This window comes from Leptosomus discolor, chromosome 12, assembly GCF_034619465.1.
Source record: "Leptosomus discolor isolate bLepDis1 chromosome 12, bLepDis1.hap2, whole genome shotgun sequence".
NCBI classification, from domain to species: domain Eukaryota; kingdom Metazoa; phylum Chordata; class Aves; order Leptosomiformes; family Leptosomidae; genus Leptosomus; species Leptosomus discolor.
The window spans coordinates 15828044-15850873 of NC_141402.1; the positions used below are offsets into that span (position 1 = coordinate 15828044).

General features: G+C 39.1%; 1 protein-coding gene across 2 annotated transcripts in view; it reads left to right on the forward strand.

Moving 5' to 3' along the window:
* Window positions 1-22830, forward strand: part of PRMT3 (protein arginine methyltransferase 3) — a 63574-nt gene that overhangs the window by 4950 nt on the left and 35794 nt on the right. For both annotated transcript variants that reach the window (XM_086472117.1, XM_086472116.1), the window contains 5 exons: window positions 68-221; window positions 3622-3763; window positions 6913-6978; window positions 13461-13582; window positions 18350-18449. In XM_086472117.1, coding sequence (XP_086328243.1) covers window positions 68-221; window positions 3622-3763; window positions 6913-6978; window positions 13461-13582; window positions 18350-18449 — 584 coding nt within the window. The remainder of the gene's footprint in view (window positions 1-67; window positions 222-3621; window positions 3764-6912; window positions 6979-13460; window positions 13583-18349; window positions 18450-22830) is intronic.

Genomic DNA, 22830 nt, shown 5'->3' on the forward strand with positions numbered 1-22830 from the left:
TGAAGCATCACCACTGTTAACCAATTACCTCACGTAGGTCTGGGTTTTTTTTCCTCTGTTTTATCAGATATAGAAGATCTTTGTGCACCTGCAAACGCTTTGCCTTCTAATGGTTTAAATGATACCGTGGTGCTCCTTGAACAATTAAAACATGCAGAACACAGAGCAAGACTCGCAGAAGCAGCCTTGGCTAGAGCACAAGATGACCTTCAAAAAATGAAGTAAGTGTTTGAACTGAAGTTTAGGGGTTTTCTAGTTGATGTGTTTTAGGTAAGATGATGTGTTCATGTTTAAAGACCAATAGCAACTCGAAGAAGTGGTAGAATGTAACTAAGGAATAAAATTCATGACTTGTTTTGGGACTGTAGGTTTGACTTTTATCTTGCAGATGATTAGTAGAAACAGCACAAAAGCTGCACAAATTGAAAGAGCAAAGTATGGTTAGGAAAGCTGAACAAGTACATGGCCCAGAAACGTGTGTATTGTTTCAGACCACTCTTTGTATTTCAGACACTTTTCATTTAGATATGAATTTAGACATCGAAGATGTACACAACGGAGAAGAGGGAGGTATTGACAAGTTAAATATGAGACTCTCAACTTTTTCAGAGATGGCTCCGAACAATGATTGTTAGTAGTAGAATCCAGTTACAATTTGGAGAAACACTCAGTGAAATTAATAAACCAGCTTTTCAGCTGCTTTTATTTTCAGTCTGAGATGAGGGTTCTGTTATAGTAAAAATATTCAGGGCATTGCAGTCGGGAATCAGGACGTCCCCATGGCTGTGCATGCTACTTCTAAATCTTGAGGTCTTCAGCATACAGACTGATGATGCTCATGGGAATGGGAATATAAATGGTTTTTTTGGGTTACGTAAGATGAAATGCAGCGTGCAGACATGTCGTTTCAAGATCAGTCATTGGGCACTGAAGAACTGAAATTACATTTAAGAGACTTGAAAAAATAATTCATGTTCTTTTGTGGGTAAGTAAAGCTACAAAAACCTTGCTTTGTAAAAATATGTTTGAGGGTTTGTTGCAAGCTTTGAGAGTACGCACTTGATGCTGTTAGTTACTAAGTGTACCAGAATAAAGTCATGTGTTCAGTTTCTATCAGCTGTGAACAATTATGCATGTCAAAAATTAACAGTTTTGTCTTCGGGTGGATTTAACTTTTGCAAGTTGTACTTTATAGAATACAGCACTTCTTTGATATCTCTGTGTACGTTATGCATTAATTTGTCATAAACAGTAAGAATGAAAGAAATTAGTCAATGTACTTGGAAAACTTGGGATTTTTTCCTGTGTGTCTTCTTGTCTTACTCTTGTTCCTTTCTTTTTAATTTAAAAGAAAGAAAAGCCTTTTCAGGTCATCAGTTGCAATTTCTTTTCAGCTCTCTAAATTTCAGTCAGGCTTTTATAGATTTCTTTTTGAGGAGAGTATATCAAATTATCTGCTGTTGTAAAAGGGAGCCTTTAATTTTTCTTTGTCAATGCAAGCTCTTCAGTTCAGCAGGGATCGGCTGGCACCAAAAATAGCCAGATGCAGATCTGATGCAGCAGCACAGTTTTAAATTATGGGCAGATGAACTAATTGCATTGTTGTCTCTACGTGCTGTAATTCATAGCGATACTGGTTCATGCTGGAGTCACCTCCACTGGAAGAGACCATCTACAGATGTTGCTTGGAAGTCAGATGTGGAGCAAGAGTAGTGTACAGGACCTTAATCTACAGTAACCTGTTTTTCTATTGGTTTCTGCCTGGAAATGGGTTTATACCAGTGTTTAGCAGGCTGGTTGGCTGACTTCAACTTTTGGAGTGAAAAAAGCTAGATCCAGGAGCTTTCTCATGCTATCTACAGAGTCTTCCTGGGATCCTAAGTAACTGTAACTTCTTTCAGTTGCAACATGATAGCATTATGCAGGTCCTGCTGTCTAATAGGAAAAAAATACTTCAGGTTTTTTAATGACTGCTTGTTTAGTATCAGTCACAGAGTTCCCTTGGGATTGTTGCCTTCTGAGCCCTGGAGTAACAGTATGAGGGCACTCAGTAGTTGAGTATGAAATAATTTCTGTGGAAATGTTTTTCCAAGTGTGCTAGACTGAGTACACATGTAGAATTATGAGAATTGAAAGCGGTAGAATGTAAAGACAAGTACCTGGAGGCCTAGTGACCTTCTTTTTCCCCCTTAACAAATGGTAACAGTTCTGTAAATCAGGTCACCTTTAGCATTAGGTACAACTTAAAGAGATTTGAGAGCATGGCTTGTATACCCTGAATTTTTTCATCTGTTTCTTGTTTAGGAATGATGGGGTTTGGTTTTACTTACCTTCTTTTTTTTCTTGATTAAAAAGGCGAGAGGGCAGGTCTGTCTCTAGGGTTTATTTGGTACTTGTGTTGCATGCATAGGCTGGAGGAATTATTGGCTGAATCTGTTCTAAATAATTTTAAATTTAAAATCATGCTTAATTGTATGTCATAGAATCTATTTTTTATAAGCTTCAGTTTTTAGCATTTTGGTATTTATCTAAAAGTAAGGAAAATGCGAACTGCCATGCTAAAGAGCTATGTTAAAAATAAGATCGAGACCTTACCTGTATGTCAGCAAGTATAGGAAGTTTCTGATATTGACAAACTTGTAATATGCATTCCCTTACCACCTTCACTTCCCCATCCAAACTAGTTAAGCGGAGAAGTGTTTGACATGTCAGGGCTGAAACATTGTTTTTGGTTTTGTTGTTCTATAAGGATGGTACTGGCATGAGATGCTGCCTACAGCTCCTATATATTAAGTTCCTATTTAAGAAAGTATGACCTCTGTTAAACGTGAGCTTTGGCTGCTTTAGGGTGGTCGGGGCCGCAAGCTTTATTGATGTTGGACTGTAGACCTTGGAGGAACGTTGTCTGGCTGAAGCGAGTATGCTGTTCACTTCGTTGTGGGTATAGTATGAGCTGTTTGCCAGTCAACTCTTCATTGTGTTTTCGTGATAAACCCCTTGATTTGTGTACTGTCATCAGAATTGCTTTGAGAAATGGGAAGAGAATATGTGTGTTAGGAATTCAAGGCCATGGAGGAGGAAAAATAAGCAGCATGAAATTAAAGTAATAACTTGAATTTTAAGCTCTGGTTTGTTTCTACCCAAATGCTTCAGTTTTAAAGCACTTTCTTTTACCTGCCACTAGTCAACGCAGTGTTGTATGGTTTGTAGTTCTTGTGCTGTTTGTTGTATTGAGTCTGTACCCACATTGCACAGCCTAAAACACGTGTTGTTCTGACCACTGCGGTACTAGTTTCTGTACTAGCGAGCACAAAATAGATAATTCCTTCTTAAAAATAGAAATGAAGTTCGAGTGTTTCACTGCTGGTATTTGCTATTGTTTTGAAAGCAAAAAATAGTCCTTGCAGGAGGGTGCTGGACAGAGCATGGTGGTGCAGCAGGCTGGAGGAGCCGGCAGAGGGAGGTTGTGCACACCTAAAGCTGGTCTCATTGTTGTCCAAGCCCCTGTGCAGTCTGGATTCCTTATCTCTTTCAAGCCCCTTCTTCCCCCCCCCCCCCCCCCCTCCTCCTTTTCATGGTCCCATTAACATGTCTCAAGGGTGTATTTTGAATTGATTACAGACAATTTGCACAGGATTTTGTGATGAACGCAGATATCAGGAGCAGCTCGTCATCCAGCGCCATTGCAGACCTTCACGAGGATGAGGACGGTGTTTACTTCAGCTCCTATGGGCATTATGGGATACACGAAGAGATGCTAAAGGTTAGCAAGTTATCTCAACTGCAGCTTAGTAGGACTAAAGAGGAAAGATGGAATGAGGTGGGCTGTGTGCCTGTAAATATGCTGCAGAGCAGCTGCAATTTTAACCCTTTCTATACAAGATAGTTTTTTGCCCTAGGAGTTGAGTTGAGAGATCTTTTTTTTGGGTTTATTTCCTTTCTGTAAAATTTGTTTGCAGGAAGCATTAGGAATATAAAATCATTTACTTTACAGATATGCTTGAAGATATGTGATAATATCTGTACCACAACCTTACCAAAAAGCAGCTCTTTCCTGGGTGCTTAAAAGATAAAGGATAACACATGGTACAGACAGTGAATATTTTTATTTAGTTTTTTTTCCTTAACAATTGAAATTTGTTAGGAAAAACTATTTCTCAGATATTGTGGTTTCCTGTTGCGCGAGGTAAACAGAAATTGTTGGTATTTGTGCACAAGTCAGTGTATTGATAAGATGACATTGAACAGCTGGGAAAAATTGTACGCTCCTTTTATAGGATAAAGATAAAAAATTAGTGCTTAAAACTCTTCAAAGGCAAAACTGTGTATGCCCTTTTAATGTTAAAAAACACCAAACACAAACCCCAACGACTTACAATTCACTTGTAAATCCAGATCTCTTAGTGCTTCCTTTCAGGGAAAGTATTGTAGTTGTGAAAGTCATAAACAGTTTTAGCATTTTAAGGCAGAAATAAATAACATTTCTGCCTAATGTAGAGAGAGAATGTGGAGTTGTGAGGTGATTTTTGTCTATGTAAAGTTTTCTTCTTTGTAAATAATTTAGTGGCCCCAATATAGAAATACACATGAATCTGTCTTAAGAGTAGAATAAGCATGAGGTTAATCTTAAGGGGAGGGATTCTACAGAAGCACAGCGATGTCTACGTATGTAGAAGAATGTTTTCTAAAACGTATAGTCTGGAGAAAGATAGCTTAAGTCTTGAAGATAAATAAAAGTAGTAGAAGTTTGGTTTTGCAGTTGCATAAAGGTGTCGTTTGAGATGTTACAGGCTATAGAATGAGGAAGCCTTTCTGTTTGCTAATAAACTATATGATTATTCTACATCTCTGCACAAGGGTGTTGGTACAAAATTGTATTTTATTGTTTTCGGGGAATGTTTGTCAGAATGCTTTTAAGAAGACTTTCCTAAACATAGGAAAACGATTGCTTTTTATCATGTGTGCATTCAATTTTTTCCTATATGCTAGGCATTCACTTTGATTTTTATTTTTTTTGTATGTCTACCTTATTTATAAAAATATAGTGACTTGCTACATTGCAGTTTTTTAGAAAGGAGCCTTACTGTCTGAATTTTAAGTCTGTTTCTGACACTGTTCAGTTTTGCAAACTTTTTTTCCTTATGCCTGGTAGTGGTAGGATGACGTTTCAATTTGTTTTTTTTTTACTGCAAATACTTCAGAGATGGGGAAAGAGTATTGTTACTTTACACTGGCCAAATGGCTAGTGTTTCCCTTGCTGTTTTTTTGCTCAAGAATTTCTTGGCTATCATCTTAAATAAAAAGGTAAGGAAATTTATTTTTTTTAAAAAAAAGGAAAAAATTATTAAAAGTTATTTACTAAAATAAAACAAAACAAAGGCGGATTACACTGAAATGGTGAGTGAGAGAATGGAATTGATGAGTAGAGAGACCTGAAGTGAATTGACCGTGGCTTACTCGAGCAGCAGTGCATACAGTAGAGACAGCAGCTAGAATTGTATTGATTAAGTTGGGGCAGTGCTGAGGCGATGTGAGTGGGCAGGGTGTAAGGCTGAAAGCTTTCCAGCTGACTGCTTTCTTGATTGATGCTGAACACTCTGATTTTTTTTTTCTTTTTTTTTTCAACTTTTTTGGTTGTTTCAGCAAATCCTATTATATACTGCAATAGAGGTGAAGTACTAAAAATAGTTGCTCTGAATATAACATCATAGTAAACCAGTATGATTTTAAAGGGTCACTATTTTTTTTTATTCATCTTAATTGTGTATAATTTTAAAGTACAATTTTCTAAAATCACCCCTGACTGTTTCTTTGGGCACTCTGTGTGTATGATAATCCTCCTAAACTTAAAATGGGATTTTAGGGTTTTCAAGCCTCAAAATAATCCTCCAGAATTTTTCTGAACATATCCTTTGTTCTCAGTCTCTGTTTTTGATCTAGTTGTTCTAATAAAATAGACTTTGTTCTTTCTCACTAGAGAAGACTTCTTTAGTTTTCTGTATTGCTTCTAAAAATTCTTACCTGCCATAGTAGAAAAATACTCTTAAATATAAGCAGTTGGATTTTATACTTCAGTATTATTTATAGACTTGTCTTTACTAGATAAAAATTGCTTAAATTTTTTTTTACTTTGCTCTAACACTTCAACTGTAACAGCAATTCCAAAACCTATACTTGACTGTCAATTTGTGTACCTGCTGATGCATATTAAGAAAATCAATGTTTTACTAGATTACCTCGCTGGTAGATTGGAGCTATACTGCTAGCTTTCATATGCTAAGATACTAGAAATGTTTAGTTATATCCTTGAAAACATTCCAGCTTCTCTGGTCATGTTGAATTACTGTAAGTTTGTTTATTATATTGGCCTTTCATAGAATGGGCTGTACTGCTTCAATTACTAGCTTGTCAGGTTTGCAAATTTGCAGTTTGTTCGCAGATAGAAAATGTTAATCTGATCCATAACTTTTTTGAAGGAATCTGTGTATCTCAGGAGTGTCAGAGAATGAAATGATACAAAACGTTTTATGAGCTCATGACTCAAATTTTTACCATTGTGTGGAAGGTTGTTATGTAAAGTTGATGCAGTATTGCTGCTCTGCTACTGCTGTTCCTGAAAAGTGGTGAAGAGGTATTAAGAATTTTGAAACAACCACAATCAAATGCAGCAACTCGGGAAACTGTAAGCTAATTCCTTATTTTTCCTTCGGAGGCTTAGATGGCTTCATTTGCAAAGACAATAAATTCTGAAAGAATATTGTATGGGAAGTGTCGTGACTGCAGAGCCCTTATCAGTGCAGTAGCCACAAAACGTGTTTAGGCCATATTAAAAAGCAAGTTTTTCAGTGTTTTTGAATAATAGGCTGTACCTAAGGAGAAAAAGTGAGCGCTTTTCTATTCTTTAAATCATAGGATAAAGTGCGTACAGAAAGCTATCGTGACTTCATCTATCAAAACCCACATATCTTCAAGGACAAGGTAGGTAAAACAGCTCAGAAAATACAATAATTTCTGCGCTTTCTTTTTTCTCAAGTGGTAGAAATCCTTCTGGTTGGCTGCTTTGTAGCTTTGGGAATGGAATATCGCGCTGCCAAGATTTGATTTACTGTGCTGTGGCTTTATTAGGTGGTAGAGAGCTGTTCAACTGCTGGAGGGTGCGAAGTGCTGATAACAGAAGTGCTGATCGCTATTGTCATTGTTCTGTGTGCCGTGTCGGGATGTTCATTAATTACGTTGGTGGGGTTAAGTTAAACCTTTCTTGTCCAGTATATTAAGTGGAATCTATCTGAGAGGGCCTTTTTACCAGAATTTCAGTGAATTTCAATTTGTGCCTGATCTAGTAAAAACATCCTGGAAGCACTGTGTAATTAGAACTGTGGAAGAATTCATATGGAATTGATTGGTTGAATTAGTGCTGTTTAGTTTCTCCAGACTAGGTTGTTATTAAGGGAAAGTGGAACCGGGAACTGGTATTTCACTTGCAATCAAGAGAGACTGCAGTAATGTTTGTTTATGATCTTGCTGTGGTTATGACCCCTGTGCAGTTGTGATGATCATCTTGTCTTTTGTATGTCTGCTGGCTATTTCTAGTGAGTTTGTTGTGTTCTGAGTTACGCTCTGCAGCCTTCTGGTGTGGATTAGCTTTCCTTTACTAAGTGCTTATCACTTTTAAACTGTCTATGGGTGTTTCTTAATGTGAAGCCAGGATGTCTAGGTTTATGGAAGGCGATCCCTGTTGATTTTTATTTTGGTTTTGATTGAGACTTTGTTAATAAGCGATAATACAAGGCTTCAGAATAGTTGTGGTAGTAATAAAAGTGCATCCATCTGGTAGTTCCTCAGTTGGAGATTGTGCTAGATATGGTTTTGCCCTAGGCGGGAGGTATTTCAAGGTAGGTAGCCTCTTGGTATGTCTTACCTCAGTTTTCTCTTGGCAACTACAGCAGAAAATATTAGGAAAAGTTTTCTTCCTTTTTTGCTACGATCCGCGTCACAAGCATGTTTCTACTAAACATTTCTAAGCTCGTTGTAGAAAGGGTATTCTGCCAGCCAAAGTTCAGCAGCTCATCCAACAAAGCAGAAAGATCAATAAAAGAAAGAAAACTTTTGTAGGAGAAATCTAGTTTCACAGGTGCCCCTAAAATTCATAACTGCAGGTTTTCACAGGGGAAGTGATCTTAAGTTACATGGAATGTGTGTCCTAGTGGAACAGTAATTTTTTCAGAATTGGTTGTATTTCTCCTCTGCCATTTGGACATATTGGTAATATTAGAAACAAAAGGTGAATGAACTGTTACAGACCACGTTGCTTCAGCCCCAGCTGTATGTGCACTTGCTCAGGAAACAACCAGGAAACATGTATGCTTAGTCTGTTTTTACTTCATGTGAAAGCATTCAACTCTAGAGAAAAGCTTGGCCATTATCACAACATCTACAAACTGGTTTCTGAACTTGGTGTTTCTACAATTTGATCAAGATTACATCCAATTCATAGTGTATCCAAACCCATCATAGTGTGTTGAGGTTAAAATGAAAGAAAGATTCTCAATTGCTTTGAGTTCCCGACAGCTTCCATCCAGGTGACCAGTGCCCCATTTAACTTCTGTGTCTGACTAAATGTTGGTGTAGCTTTCACTTGGTATGCTGTTGTGGAGAATATATGGGAATGTTTTCAGAGATCTAGCTTTGAAGTGACATCTGTTACAGACTTCTGCTGAAGGAACTGTTAAGGTGTTTTGCTTAATTTATGTAGCATATGATGCTCTCAGAACCATATTAATGAGTGAAACTTTCCACTTGAGGAAATAAGCTGTTTTCTCTTAAAGTTTGATTACAATTTAAAAAAGAAGAGTGAGTAAAAGTCTGATACCGTATTTCCTAGAACTCCCATATGGTATTCCTCCTAAGAAAATACATAGTGATACTTTTTGTTGCTGAAAGGACACCTGTGAGATGGGTAGGGAGGAGCTTGTTCGAAGACCTTAATTGGTCATGCTAGCTTTTGATGCAAATCTGCAGTGTCCCGAAGAGGCATGACTGAACGGTAACAGATGATAACAGAATATCTAGGTTTGTTTAATATGCATACTTTATTCAGAACCAGCCAACTTGTTTGTTCTGTCTCAGCTTTCAAAAGAAACTATTAAAACTTGAGTGAATCCTGCTTGCTGCCTTTATTTTCAACCTGTCTGTGGTGGTTTGGCCCTGGCCAGATGCCAGGTGCCCACCAAAGCCGCTCTGTCACTCTCACCCCCTCAGCTGGACAGGGGAGAGAAAATATAACAGGCACATAGGTCAGATATAGACAGTTTAATGAAGCAAAAGCCACGTGTGGAAGCAAAAGCAAACCAAAAGATCTTATTCTCTACTTCCCATCAGCAGGCGATGTCCAGCCACTTTCTGGGAAGTAGGGCTCTGGTATGTGTAGCGGTTCCTCCGGACGACAAATGCCAAATGAATGTCCCCCCTTCTTCCTGTTTTCCCCAGCTTATATTGCTGAGCAGACGTCATGTGGGATGGAATATCCCTTTGATCAGTCTGGGTCAGCTGTCCTGGCTATGTCCCCTCCCGAGTTTTTACCCACCCCCAGCCTACTGGGGAAAGGTTGGGGAAACAGCCTTGGTGCTGTGTGAGCCCTGCTCAGCAGCAGTCAAAGCCCTGGTGTGTTATCTAGCTACCACTGCACAGCACGGTGAGGGCTGCATCTCAGGCAGACCCATTACACTGTCAGATGTACTCGAGATGAGAATATGACAATTTAGATTACATAGCAGGGGTAGTTAAGGTGGCCTAACTCAATAAAAGGAAACATGATCCATTTTACAGCAAGAGTAATTTTGGTGGAAAAAACAATTGGTTAGAAAAGCACTATTACCATGCTTAGTTTTTGTGGTAGAAGTCTGAGGTAGGCATCAATGCCATATTGAGGGGGGGGAAAAAAGAGTTTTTAAACATTGTTTCTACTAAAAGTTCATTGGTGGAGTTAATTTAATTGGCCAAATTATGTGACGTCCTGTTTTCTGAATTTGAAGTATTTTTTTTCTGTTACTAAAAGTAGAATATCAGTTTAGATTAGACTGCAGAGAAGGATGTCATGCTGCAGTATATTATGGTACAGTCAAATCGCCAGTCCAGCTGCTCCAGAACTCTGGTGAGAGGCCATATGTGACCACCACAAGAATGCATTAGCTGTAGACCCTTGTCCTTAGGCTAATTGGTGATCATTCTGCTTGTCTTTCCATTCCTCAGATGTGTTCCAGCTTGTATGTGTTCTCTCCCCTGCCTTTTTCTCCACCCTCGTTCCCTGCCTAAGGCTAGATGAGTTCCATCTGGGTTTTTAAGTGACCAGGGCAGCTGTCCAAAGTGGTGTCTGTTTTGATTTTTTTCCAATTTGTGGTGATTGCTCTCTTCTATGCAACTGTACATGAAGATCATTCTTCACAGGGGTTTATTTTTGGCTCTGACTTCCAGCTTTCACAGCTCAGCAATTTTGTTAACTACCATGGGTAAAGTGTTAGAATGGATGATGTTAGGGGGTGTGAGATGTCAGCAGCTGCAGGAACATTGATTTTTACTTTCTATTCCTGTCTCCAGAAGACTCCAGCCTAGGGATTTCTGTAGCCATTACACACTCCTATGTAACTTGTGAACGAGTTGAGAATTGACTCCTGTTGGAACATAGCTGCAAACAGTTGCAAGTGGAACGAGTAACTCTGCGACTTCCATGGCCAGCCTCCACAGAAGATGCTGTAAAAAATTCATCATCCTAATGTTTTTCAGTCTGATTCCAGATTGTAAATGGCTCTGTCAAGACAGGTGGCAGTCAACTCTTCAGTCATTGCTTCCCAGTACACCACAGCAGAAGCTCACTTACCCTGTGCTGTGAAGGAGAAATGGTTATTTTTATTTGTGCTGGCTTCAGAATTGTTGTTCTGTAGCCAGCATCAGAATGTATAGAATTGTAGGTAAGGGAAGGCAAGAGGACCTAATGTGCAGAGCATTCAAGTATTTACTTTGATACTGTTTGTCAGCTGAAATTTAAAAGTGCGCATGCAAGGTTTTGTCGTGCCAAAGCAGGCATGCTCAATAGCTCATAAGCTAGAAAGTTTGTCAGTAGAGTTCATTAATTCCTTGTAAAATGGGGTTGTAATTTCAAGTGTGGAATTGATAAGTGAGTGATTTGATGCCGCCTTTGGAAAAAAAATTAATGTCGAGAAAGCTGTGAGGACAGCTTTTACAACACTGGATGCTGTGCAAAGGAGAGACAGTGAAATGTTAGTTTTCCTTTCTAATAAATCAGTTTTATGACTAGTAATTCTATCTCAAAGTTCTTGTTATTTTAGAAGTGTTTTAGTAAGTTCTGCTTACTCTTGTTTCGGTCTCTTGTATGGGAGAGGAAGTCTGTCTTGACAGTTCTGATTGTGTTAATGCTTAAATGCTATGCATGATATGAGTGACTGTACATAGTGTTCAGGAAACTTTTTTGATTTTTCAGATTTCAGAACGTTTTTGGGTTTAGTGCTTAGAATTTTTTACACCATCAGTAAAGCTCAACTATATTAAGTAGAAATCTAACAATAAGACCGCTGACGATCTGGCCAATGCAACAGAATGCACCCTTGGCAAATATGCAGATGATGCAAAACTGGGAGGATTGCTTGAAAGGCCACCTGGTTGTGCTGCCGTTCAGAAGGGCTTCTGTAGGCTGGAGAAATGGGGCAGAAGGCTCAGGGCAATAAAAGGGCGATGCAAAATCCTGCAGCGGGGAGGGAAGAATAACCCCACGCGTCAACAGAGGCTGGGGGCCTGCTGGCTGGAAAGCACCTTTGCAGGAAAGAATTTGGGGGTCCTGGTTTAACACCAAGTTGAGCATGAGGCAGCAACACCCCCCCTTGTGGCAAAGGCAGCCAACCAGCCCCCTGGGCTGCATTAGGAAGAAGGCCTGTCACCGGCCGGTCAAGAGGGAGGCACCTTCTCTTGTAGCCCAGGGAGGTGACTTCTGGAGCTTTGTGCCCGGTGCTGGGTTCCCCAGTGCAAGAGCGAGATGGTCGTACTGGAGTGCGACCAGGGCAAGACCGCAAAGATGATGAAAGGACTGGAGCATCTGTGTTACAGGGAGAGGCTGAAAGCTGGGGTTGTTCTATCTGGAGAAGAGAAGGCTCAGGGGAAGATCTTATCGGTGTGTATCAATGCCTGGTGGTGGTGGAGAGGAAGGGAGGTGGAGCCAGACTCTTCTCAGTGGTGCTTAGGGGCAGGACACAAAGCAAGGGGCACAGGTTGGACTCCAGGCGGTTGCCTTTAAAGACCAGGCAAGGCTATTTTAGTGAGAAGGCAACTGAACAGTGGCACGGGTTGCGCAGAGAGGTTGTGGAGTGTCCATCCTTGGAGATATTTAGAAGCTGTTTGGACGTGGTCCTGAGCCACTTGGCTTTAGTTGACCCTGCTTTGAGCAGGGGGGTGGACTAAGTGATCTCCAGAGGTCCCTTTCAACCTCAAAATTTCTGTGTTTCTGTGAAAACATCAAATGTGAAACTCATAGCTTAAATACCTACTGTAACACATTCAAGATTGAAAGTGTTAATTTATGAGCTGTTAAGAAGTTTCCAGCAGTTAAATATACTATTATGATACTGAGGCCTGAGCAATGCTACTTGGTAAAGTGTTTGCTTTATGAAGTTCAACCCTGCTGGCAGCTCAACTCTACTTATTAGTATATTTGGTACTATTATCTTAGTTGCTTCACATTTTTAAACTTTTCAGTCTTCCGACAGTAGCTAATATGTGAGATGCCAAAACCAAGCATTTGCATGAGTCATGTTGCTATGTTGAGTGTATTTTTTCTAAGGGTAGTGATAGAGTTTATTCTTCTTTCATGAAAACTTAGGGCTCCCAGCTTTCTGGATTTTTTTGGGTCTGTTTTTGATTATAAATAGTGTTAGACAAAAAATACTTCCAGGTGTTAAAACTGTGCCAGTTACTGTTTTGAGATTTGAGCCATAGCTGTTTTGAGGCACTGTGGCCGTTTCTAGCAGAGGATTCCTAAATAAAGTTTCACAACAGACTTTTAAGGAGAAGCTGCAGTTAGAGTATGTTTTTTCGGTGCCAGTGCTAAACTGTAAGGGATTCCCTGATTAAAATTGCTCAGGCTATGTTTTCCTGTTTCTCCTGTTTATGTAACTTTTGATTTGTTGGCCAAATAATTGCTTGTGTTACTCTCATGTGACTGATTTAATCTGCAGTGAGAACTAGTCTGCTTCGTTGTCTGTCCGTGAAAGGTAGTAGAGGGTGTGGAGTTAGAACTGCAGTTTGACTTGGATATCTCTGAATGTAATAGTAAGACTTGATGCTACAGTTTGTTCCCTCTGTTAGAATATGGTATCTCACTGATGTAGAAAGATGAATAGACAAATCATAACAAGTGAAATAAGGTGTTTGGTTTTACCTCCATTTATTCATTTCAGGTGGTTTTGGATGTTGGCTGTGGAACTGGAATACTCTCCATGTTTGCTGCCAAAGCAGGCGCGAAGAAAGTGATTGGAGTTGACCAATCTGAAATCATCTATCAGGCCATGGACATCATTAGGTAGGAAAAGTTCCAAGAAAAGTATGGTAAATGTGGCTGTAAAATTTATTAAAATGCTGGTACTAGTTAATGATCACATATCACTCAGTATGTGTTTTATTGAAGTCCTTCTTTGCCCTAAGAATTAACACTGATATGCAGTGAAGTTGTTTGCTCCTCCGGTAGGGGCAATTAGAACAGGGCTGTAGTGAAGGCAGGATGTTTCCCAGACCTTCCTCTTGGTGTTAGCCTCGGGCTAGTGCTGCCTTGCTGCAGAGGCTCCAGCTGACTGCTGCCGCTCCATTTTCCATTCCTACGCTTTAAGTGTTGCTACTGATAAAATTGTAAGCTTTCAGACGACAAACATTAGACTTAAGACGTGTTCCAATAAGATGTGTGAAACTTTTCCTGACTGCACTACCTTGAGTTAAAGATCAGTTCTGATTTAGATAAACCCAGTAAAAGTTGTTTAAGTGTGTGTGTGTGTGTGTATATATAGTTATTTAATATTCTAGTTCTGTACAGGAATTTTAAACAATGATAGAATTTCTATAATTCAGTTTTGTGTTACAGAACATTACTTTTATAGAAGTATAGAAATTAGAACTATATAAACGTACATTTTACTTTTTTAGAAAATTTTAATTTTCTATGTTGTTGAAAATAAAGCAACTTTTACTCACTTCATCTAAATGTGTATATATTTCAGATCATACTGGAACTGTGATTTTTTAAACAAAAGCTTGTCATGCATTAGTTGATTTATACCAATTTTAGCATATAAAAGGGAGACATGTAGCTTTGTTTGGCAAATAGATTTTATAATTATATGGTGTTTCAGTTTTAACTTGTGGAAAACCTTTCTCTGGTGAGGTTCTCTGTAAGTTGGTATATTTAAGGGAGTCTGTTAGAATAGTAAATGTCTATTACCCTGTGTTTTGTTCCTTTAGAAACCCACTGACCTCTGGTTTTCATGCTAGTGGAAAGTGATTACCATCACACTATAATATTTTCTCTTGTTTTGGGCAGGGAGGGGCTGGGAGGAAAACGAACAGAATGAATCAAAAAAAAAAAAAAAAAAAACCCAAACAAAAAACCAACCAAAACCAATTCCTTTATCAGAGCATGCACACAGTCTGCAGAGTCACTGAGAACAGTTGTTTCCAGGAGAACTACGAAGAAGTTGCATGCCATGTAAGCTGTCATAGAAGAGTGCAGGGTGGAAGGGACCCCAGGGAGTATGGGGAGTGCATCTGCTCCAGTCCTCCTCTGTCGGAGCAGGCTCAGCTGCAATAGGCAGTTCAGGCCTTGGCTAGTCAAGTTCTGAACCTTGCCATTTCTGTCTGAGCTGCTCTGGAAAATCTGTCTTGCTTGACTAGCCTTACTCTTGCTTTGGAAATACCAGATTGTAGCTTCCGTTGTTTCTGTTGCTGTCTGTTGCCTGTTGTCTCGTCCCTGTGATACAAGAGGTGGTCTTGGCTCTGTCTTCTCTTTGCCCTTCTGCTAGACAGAGGCAGACACAGAAACCCATCTCTTAACCATCCCTTCTTAAGGCCGAACAAGCCAGGTTCTGCCAGCTTCTCCCTGTATGTTGTGTGCTCCAGCCACTCATTGTCTTGATGGCCCCTTCACTGGAGTGCTCTGGTATGTCAATGTCTGTCCTGTACTGGGGAGCCCACAACAGGACGCTACTCCAGATGCAGTTTTGCAAGTGCCAAATAGAGGGGAAAGTTCTCTTTCCTTGACCTGCTGCTACCCTCTTGTATATACGACACAGAAGGCAGCTGGCCGCTTCAGCTCCAAGGGCACACTGCTGACTTATGTTCAACTTGTTCACCAGGCCCCTCATCAGGGCAGGGTGGAGAACAGCAAGCAGAGTTGATTTCTAACCAGCAGGAACCAGTCTGTACTGTTTCATGGGGTTATTCCAGGCAAGGTGCAGGTCTTCGCCTTTGGATCTCTGAGGTTCCTGTCAGCCTATATCTACAGCCTGAGGTACATATAAATAGCACCCCTACCCTCTGGCATATCAGCTGCTCCCCCCTAATTCAGCGTTATCCACACACTTGCTGAGGGTGCATTCTGTCCCATTAGGTCACTAATAAAGGTGTTAATTAGTATCAGAACTAGCATTGAACCCTCAGGGACACTTCTGGTAGCCAGCTACCAGTTAGACTTGAACCTCGTGGTCTGAACAGCTTTTCACCTGTCTAATGGTTCATTTATCCACTCCACATTTCACTTATTCACTTATAGAGGGTATTAAGGGAGACTGTGAGTATATGTAAAAACGAAGCGATGGTATTTGAAGACTTAAAGATTTCCTAGCATGAGGTAGGAGAAATGTAGGTGTAAATGTGTACTGTTCATAGGTGAGTTGTGTAGCCTTTTTTGTTTTCTTTGTATATTTGTGGGGTTTTTTTTGGTAAGGGCAACTATGGAAAAGGAAGTCCAGGTAGATAATGAGGAATTGGGGAGTGAAAGGTTTTATGCAAGCTTAAGTCATGCAGAAATGAGGATGTCTACAGACATTGGAGATGCAACAGTGCACACTTGGATGCTGTAAAACTGTTCTATGAAATAAATGTCTGTTTAAGGAAAGTACCGTGTTAAGCATTAGGTGCAACTTCAGCTAAAATGCTTTTACGGCATTCTCGAAAGAGAACTTTTCCTAGCAATCCTTGACATCTTCAGAATGGTTACAAATGTGAAATAGTGTTCTATTTGTAGTGTACTGGATGACGAGCTTAGGATTGTTCATATATTTCAACAAGTGCACGAAAAGTCCTTTATGTGTTATTTATACTTAGAGGAGGACAGAAGTATCAGCCAACGCGTTTTACTCTTGGTGAGAGGAAAGGCAGGCTTTTAATAAAAACAACAAATCAAAACTCTTAAACTCTTAAAGAGTGATGAATTGCCACTTGAAGTACACAGTGAACCATCAGTAAGGCTACGCATTTATAGATACCTTCTGCAATAAAAGCTTCCATTCACATTAAAGTCTTCAGTTCACATCAAAACAATTTATATTTGTCTTGTTAAACGTACTTTTCCTAAAAGACTAAAGCTGACAAACTTGTAATGGAGTAACAAATATTTAATAGAATACTAAACAATTCTGTGTAGCTTAAAAGTGGCTGCTGCAGCGTGCTTCCACCTGTGATTCCAGTATGTCCTCAGGAGCTTTAGGCCCTCCCCAAGTTTAGGTTCATTTCTAGCATGCTAATTAATAGAAACAATGCAACCCATCTAAGTAAGTAAACTGGAATAAGTGGCCTGAGTGGCATGATTTTTCCCAAGGTTACATCATAAACTTATTTTTAACTAAATGCTTGTCTTCTGCTTTTCTTACTGTGAATAGCTGCCCGTAAAATTTCTAGTGCAGTGAACGACTTGATTTTTGTCGTTCATCGCTGTTATGCTAGAATAGAAAGTTGAAGTATACTTCCTAAATAGCATCTTGGCAGTATTTCCTACAATGTGTAAACTGCATTGGTTTGTTTGGGGTCTTTTATACCTTACAACTGGAAACAAGAATGTAATGAATTGGTTTTTTTCCTCTCTTGTTTTAAATCATGTCCTTGTGAATGGTCATTTAGGAAGTTATCCTTAGGTCTCTTTTTGTCCTTCTTAAAATATTGTTGTGGGTGATGGCTCTTTAGCATTTGATTTCTCACTTTGAACGTCTGGTTTTGCTTCTGTATACAGCATTAAATATGATATTAGTAATGAACTGCTACTCTTCTAACAGAAGACTGTCACATGTAGAGTATTTAATTGATCTTTCCAACAGCCCACATGTTCAAGTAGCCCTTTGACCCTTTCCTTTCCCTCCCTTCATTCTGATCATTCTCCCATTGTCTTTTAGATTGAATTTTTAATGTGATTGCTGGTCTGCATTCAAAGCCAGACAGAATGTAAGAGTAAGATATCAGGATAGGGAGGGAAGGGGCAGAGATAAGAACTGCAGTGGAAAGATAAATTTCTTTGGTGGGAATACTTTTCTGCCCTCTAAAAGAATAGCTATCATCATAATGGTATGTGCAAGAAAGACTAATACGGTTTGCCAAGAAGAAAAATACTAAATTTCAAGCATTTATGTATTTAGTAATTTCATTGTTGTGCAGTTTTTGTTTCAAAAACTGTAGTCACGTCACAGTACCTTCCTCCTTATACAGGATGACTGTACTGTTACTTTCACATGAGGCAATACCCAATTACAGCAGTTAATAAACATTGCAGATGATTTTGGCCACAATCACAGTGGGGAGGATGGCTTTGTTGTGGAATAACTGTAATACTGATCTAGAGGGAATGTTTGTTCTCAGTGACTTTGCAGACAGTTTTGTTAAATAAAAAATCCCAAGTCGTGCAAAACAGCGTTGTAAGGAAGTTAATTTCCATTGCTATCCTACTGTGATGAGTAGGCTCTAATCACTTACAGACTTATGCTACAGGGGTCAAAGAAGGAGAACTGGAAATAAGCAACTCTAAGTAAAAAGGAGTGTAATTTTTAATTGTACTCTTCTCTATTTTCCTGGTTTCTGAGGCTTGCACATTTGCATGCACAGCACATAGGAGGTATACAGATCTACACTCTGCCATCTTTGCCTGGCACTTAATCTGCTGCAATTTTTGGTCACTGAGAAGAGGGATATTACATTTTAGTGCTTTCGTCATTAGTTAAAAATTGGGGGAAGAAATGCAAAATACAGACATCAGTATATCTCTCTTGACAGCATAAATTGGAAATATAAACTAATTTGTTTATGTTGTGACTTGCAGATCAAATAAACTTGAAAATATCATTACGTTAGTCAAAGGAAGAATCGAAGAAGTAGATCTGCCTTTGGAAAAAGTGGATGTAATTGTATCTGAATGGATGGTAAGGTGCATGAATAGTTCTTCAAGACAGTTATTTTCAGGAAAAAATGTGTTGGTTTATTTCACTTGAAAAATTATTCTTTAAGCGATGCTGGTTTTTTAGCAAAAAATCTGTCATGCTGACAACAGTGTCTTTGGCAAGTTGGGATGGAGTGGGGTGACAGTCCTGATTATGTGGTACTTGGATACAATTCCCGATCCCTCTTGTTCACGCTCTTTCAAGTCAAGGTTCTCTAAGTACGATTGAGCTGGTTTGGGTACAGCAGTAAGTTTCTGTTACATAGTTAGTATGCAAACCATTCCTCCATAATACTAGTGTAGCTGCTCAGGTGAAAGTAGTGGAGTATTTTATTAGTCATCTAGGTAGGTCGTTCTGGTGAGCTAAAGACTATCCTGTCTGTGCAGGAAAGGCGATAAGGAGGTGAGGAGCCTCCACACTGGGAAGTCTGCAAATACACAGAGAGCTTGAAAACAGCATTGTTATTCCTTGCAGTTTTTTAGTACAAGAATAAAATGACTGATTTTAAAAGTACATAATAAAGATGATGGCCAACAGGAAATGCAGTGTGTAAATGAGCCATTTCCTGGAATCCATTGGATTTCAGCTGTCTGCCTGTTACCTTGCGTTCACGTGCTGGCTGATGACTGCTACACAGTTGTGCTTGCTGCTTGTCGTTGATCCTAGTAAAGAAATCTGTGTGACAAGACCCAGTGCCAAGCTGTGCTTCACAGCGACCGAGTCTCTTCCCTATCATTAATGTGGTAGGAAATGCCCCTTGTGACCTTTTTTGTGGACTTCTATTCAGTCTCCTCATGTCATAGACCTTCAAAAAGCACTTGAAAACACAGATTTTCTTCATGCTAGTTCCCACTCTTTGAACTTAAAGAAAAATTATTTTGTCCTTCAAATTTAAGATCAATAATGAAAACTAATATCCAAAGTTATATGTTTGGGATTTTGGAGGTTTTTTTGTGGTGGTTTTGTTGTTTGTTTTTTTTTTTAACAAACTGTGGCTATTCAACTATATACAAGGGCCTTTGGGAGAGAGGTCACACATTCACTATGGATCCATATGTATCTGGTTTCCATGTAAAGGTGGAAATAAATTGTTTTGGTTTTTCTGTGAGGTTTTTTTAATTTTACATATTTCAGTGAGCTGGAAATCTGCAAACGTTTTTCCTCCAGTGCTATAATGATTATTTGAAGCACGAGCTTAATTTATTGTTGAGGTCATTAGTTTCAAGGAAGGTTTAAGCTGTTGGCTTACACTGGTGGTTTAAAAATAGTGTGTTATGGTTGGTGATTTCTGACAGTGTAGTGACTTCACTAGAAATGTAATTATAGTTCTTTCAGGGAAACTTCTGATCAGTTGCCTAGTGTGTGCACCAAGAATAATGTTCCCAAAATCACATTTCTCAATCTGGATCCCAAGATTTGCTTTTAAAAGCATCTTGGGCACTTGAAATCTTAAGTCATGTTGTAAATCAGTGCCTCTAAGGTGAAGTAAAGGATTTTGAAAAGCAGCTCTTGTAAGAAATGAAGTATTGGAAGTTCCATGTTTCCTATTTATGTGCTAATTTACCTTTTAATGTCATAATTATATAGCCATGTGCATTTCACTTAATTAGGTATTCTAAACATTTAGGAATGTTAGCATTTTTATAGGTTGCTGCAGTACAGAGATAAAGAGGACAATGCCGTGGAAGTAAGATTGATAGCTGGACAGCGTACGCCCTGTTCCAACACTGTCCAGAAAAGATCATTATGTTGCCTAGATGCAAATGAAGATTCCTCTTTGTCTGGCTTTCTTGTGTGAATTTGCTTTTTCTTTTTCTTCCCTACATGATACTGACCAGTGTGAAATCTTTTGTTAATATGTGAATGTAGGTGCTTGAAAATGTTGGAAATGTCAAGTGTGAGAGCAAAAAGGTGTATTAAAGATGTCAGTTGTCAGCTCTTTTAGAGAATCTGTATGGACTAGCAGGAAAATTCTAACAGGAACAGTGTTTTTTCTTCGCAACAAAAATATGAAAAGTTGCTGTTCTGTTTAGTAAACAAACTCCTTTTAGACTAGTAAACATCAAACCCTTTTGTGGAGCCATAGCTTTGTTTTGCTTGGTACAGAACAGTGCTTAAGACTAGTACACTATAAGCTTTTTTTAGAGCTGTGTCTTGAGCATCAGAAAATTACAAACAAGTGGGAAGCAACAGACTGGAGGCAACAGAGAGGAAAAATACTGCATCCCCCAGGAATGTTCCTAGAACGGGTTTTCTGAAAAGATGGCACAAAGAACAGTGCACTGTAAAAGGTAGAGTTGCATTATGAGCATCTCCAATGTAATCACAGAATTGCAGAATCTCAGAGGTTGGAATGAGCATTCTTTTAGTTGTGCGAGCGGCCTATGACTTCCGCAAACTGCTTGCTGTTCCTGCTTCTCTTTCATTTTTGAATTTGCCTTAAAATATGGAAAAATGGGAGAAGCGTCTTAAATATTACACAGTGGGTAAGGAGGGGGTGTGTGTGTGTATATATATATATGTAGACAAATTATATTTCAAATATGTATTTGACATCTTCCAAAATAATATTTTTCATTTTTAAAATCATCAGCTATAGTTTTATCATGTTCCAGGTTTAGAGGCTGAATGATGAGCAATTATCTCTTCAGTGGCTTTATTTAAGGCCACAAAAGAAATGAGCAGTGATCTTGCTTTTAATATAAAGACTAAATGCATTGTTTGTGACACCTGAAGTGTGTTTGATATCATTAAAATCAGATGATAAGCAGAGCATCTGTGTGGTTGTGCTCAACTAAAACCAGGGTGTAAACCATTGAGAAATTCTCTGGAAGGTGTGATGAGCTGTGAGCTGTTCTGTTGGTGTCCAGAGACAGATTGCTGAAGGTTGAGGGCCTTTGGGACTACTGAAGACCCAGGTAAAGCCATCTATTTAGACCCTTTCACTCTGAAGACAGCTATGCATTCCTTTTAGCAAAACATTGTGAAGTATGCAGCCTGACACAAGGACTTCTTGTGTGCTGTGAACCAGGAGCACGAGGGAGAGCAAGTGGGCTGAAGAGCCACTTCACCCAATAAACCGCGTTGCCGTAAGAAAGAACACAAGAATGGCCGAGTAACAGCTTGTTCTGCTAACCAAACTGATTCTGTAAGGAAAGTTGTCCAGTTCTCAGGGAAAGGTTATTTGAATGTAAGAAGGGATGAATTTTATATAAGATCTCACTGCTGGCCTTGTTTTTGTAGAGGTTTCCGTGTCCGAGATCGTTTGATGCTCTATAGCATGTCTGTAAGCTTCTGACGCACCTTCCTGCTTGGTTGCCTGGAACTCTAATGTGTGAAACTTGAAAGCCTTAATTTGTGAAACTATGAATTATTGTTAATGGTTACAGGTACCGGCCTCTAACATGTTGTTGTTTGGTGTTTTTTTAGTTGTCTGATTGTACCATAAGGCACCTACAAGCATATCTCTTATCATCTTAATCAAACTGTAGACTTCAATGAATTATGTTTCTAAGCAAAGTATTTCTATACACTGCCTTGTGGCAGTCTGATGCAAATAATTGCTCAACACACATCAGTGACTTGTTTGCATCTTGGTGTAATGAATGAAAACCCTTGTCAGTTAGTGACCTGACCTGGAAATGGTTTGCAAATGATCAAACTTCATCAGAAGTGTAGAATTTTGGCCTGAATATGTTACTGTTTGTACAGGCGATGGGAAAGTACTTGAGTTGTGTACACAGTAGACTTGCTTTCAGGCAGGATCACGTTTATGTGTTATTCCAGAGATAACTACATTTTAAGAAACAATGTTTTGCTATGACCAGAGTAATTGTACATACAGTACAGTTTGAAATGAGAGCTGCTATGCAAAGTGCTGAAGCTAGTTTTTGGTTAAACTGAATGCTGGGCAGGAAAAGATTTGCTATAAACATATAGAGGTGGCAGTGTTACTGCACATGGATTTTGGTGGTGTGATTGTAAACTTCATAGGCTTCTTACTGAAAGGATGAGTGCAGAAAGAAACTAAATGTATGTAATGTTTTTCTGGAATGTTCTTACCCAGCTGCATCTGTGTGCAGATTTTTTCCTCTTGGTGTGCTTTTTCTTCCTTTCTCTAGCTAAGACTATGAAGCTAGAGGTTGAGAGTTTTATTCTCTTGAAAAATATCTGCATTTATTTTTTGTAAGGGGTTTTACTGTGAGAGACAATTGTCTGGGATGATTGTCTCAAGTCCAGTGTTGGAGTACAGTGCATTGTCATAAACGGCTGTTTTATGCAGTGCTCTCTGATACTGAGTTTACAATAGAATTGTACACAAGGGAAAACTGGGAGACTCAAATTAAAATAAACCAAGTACTCT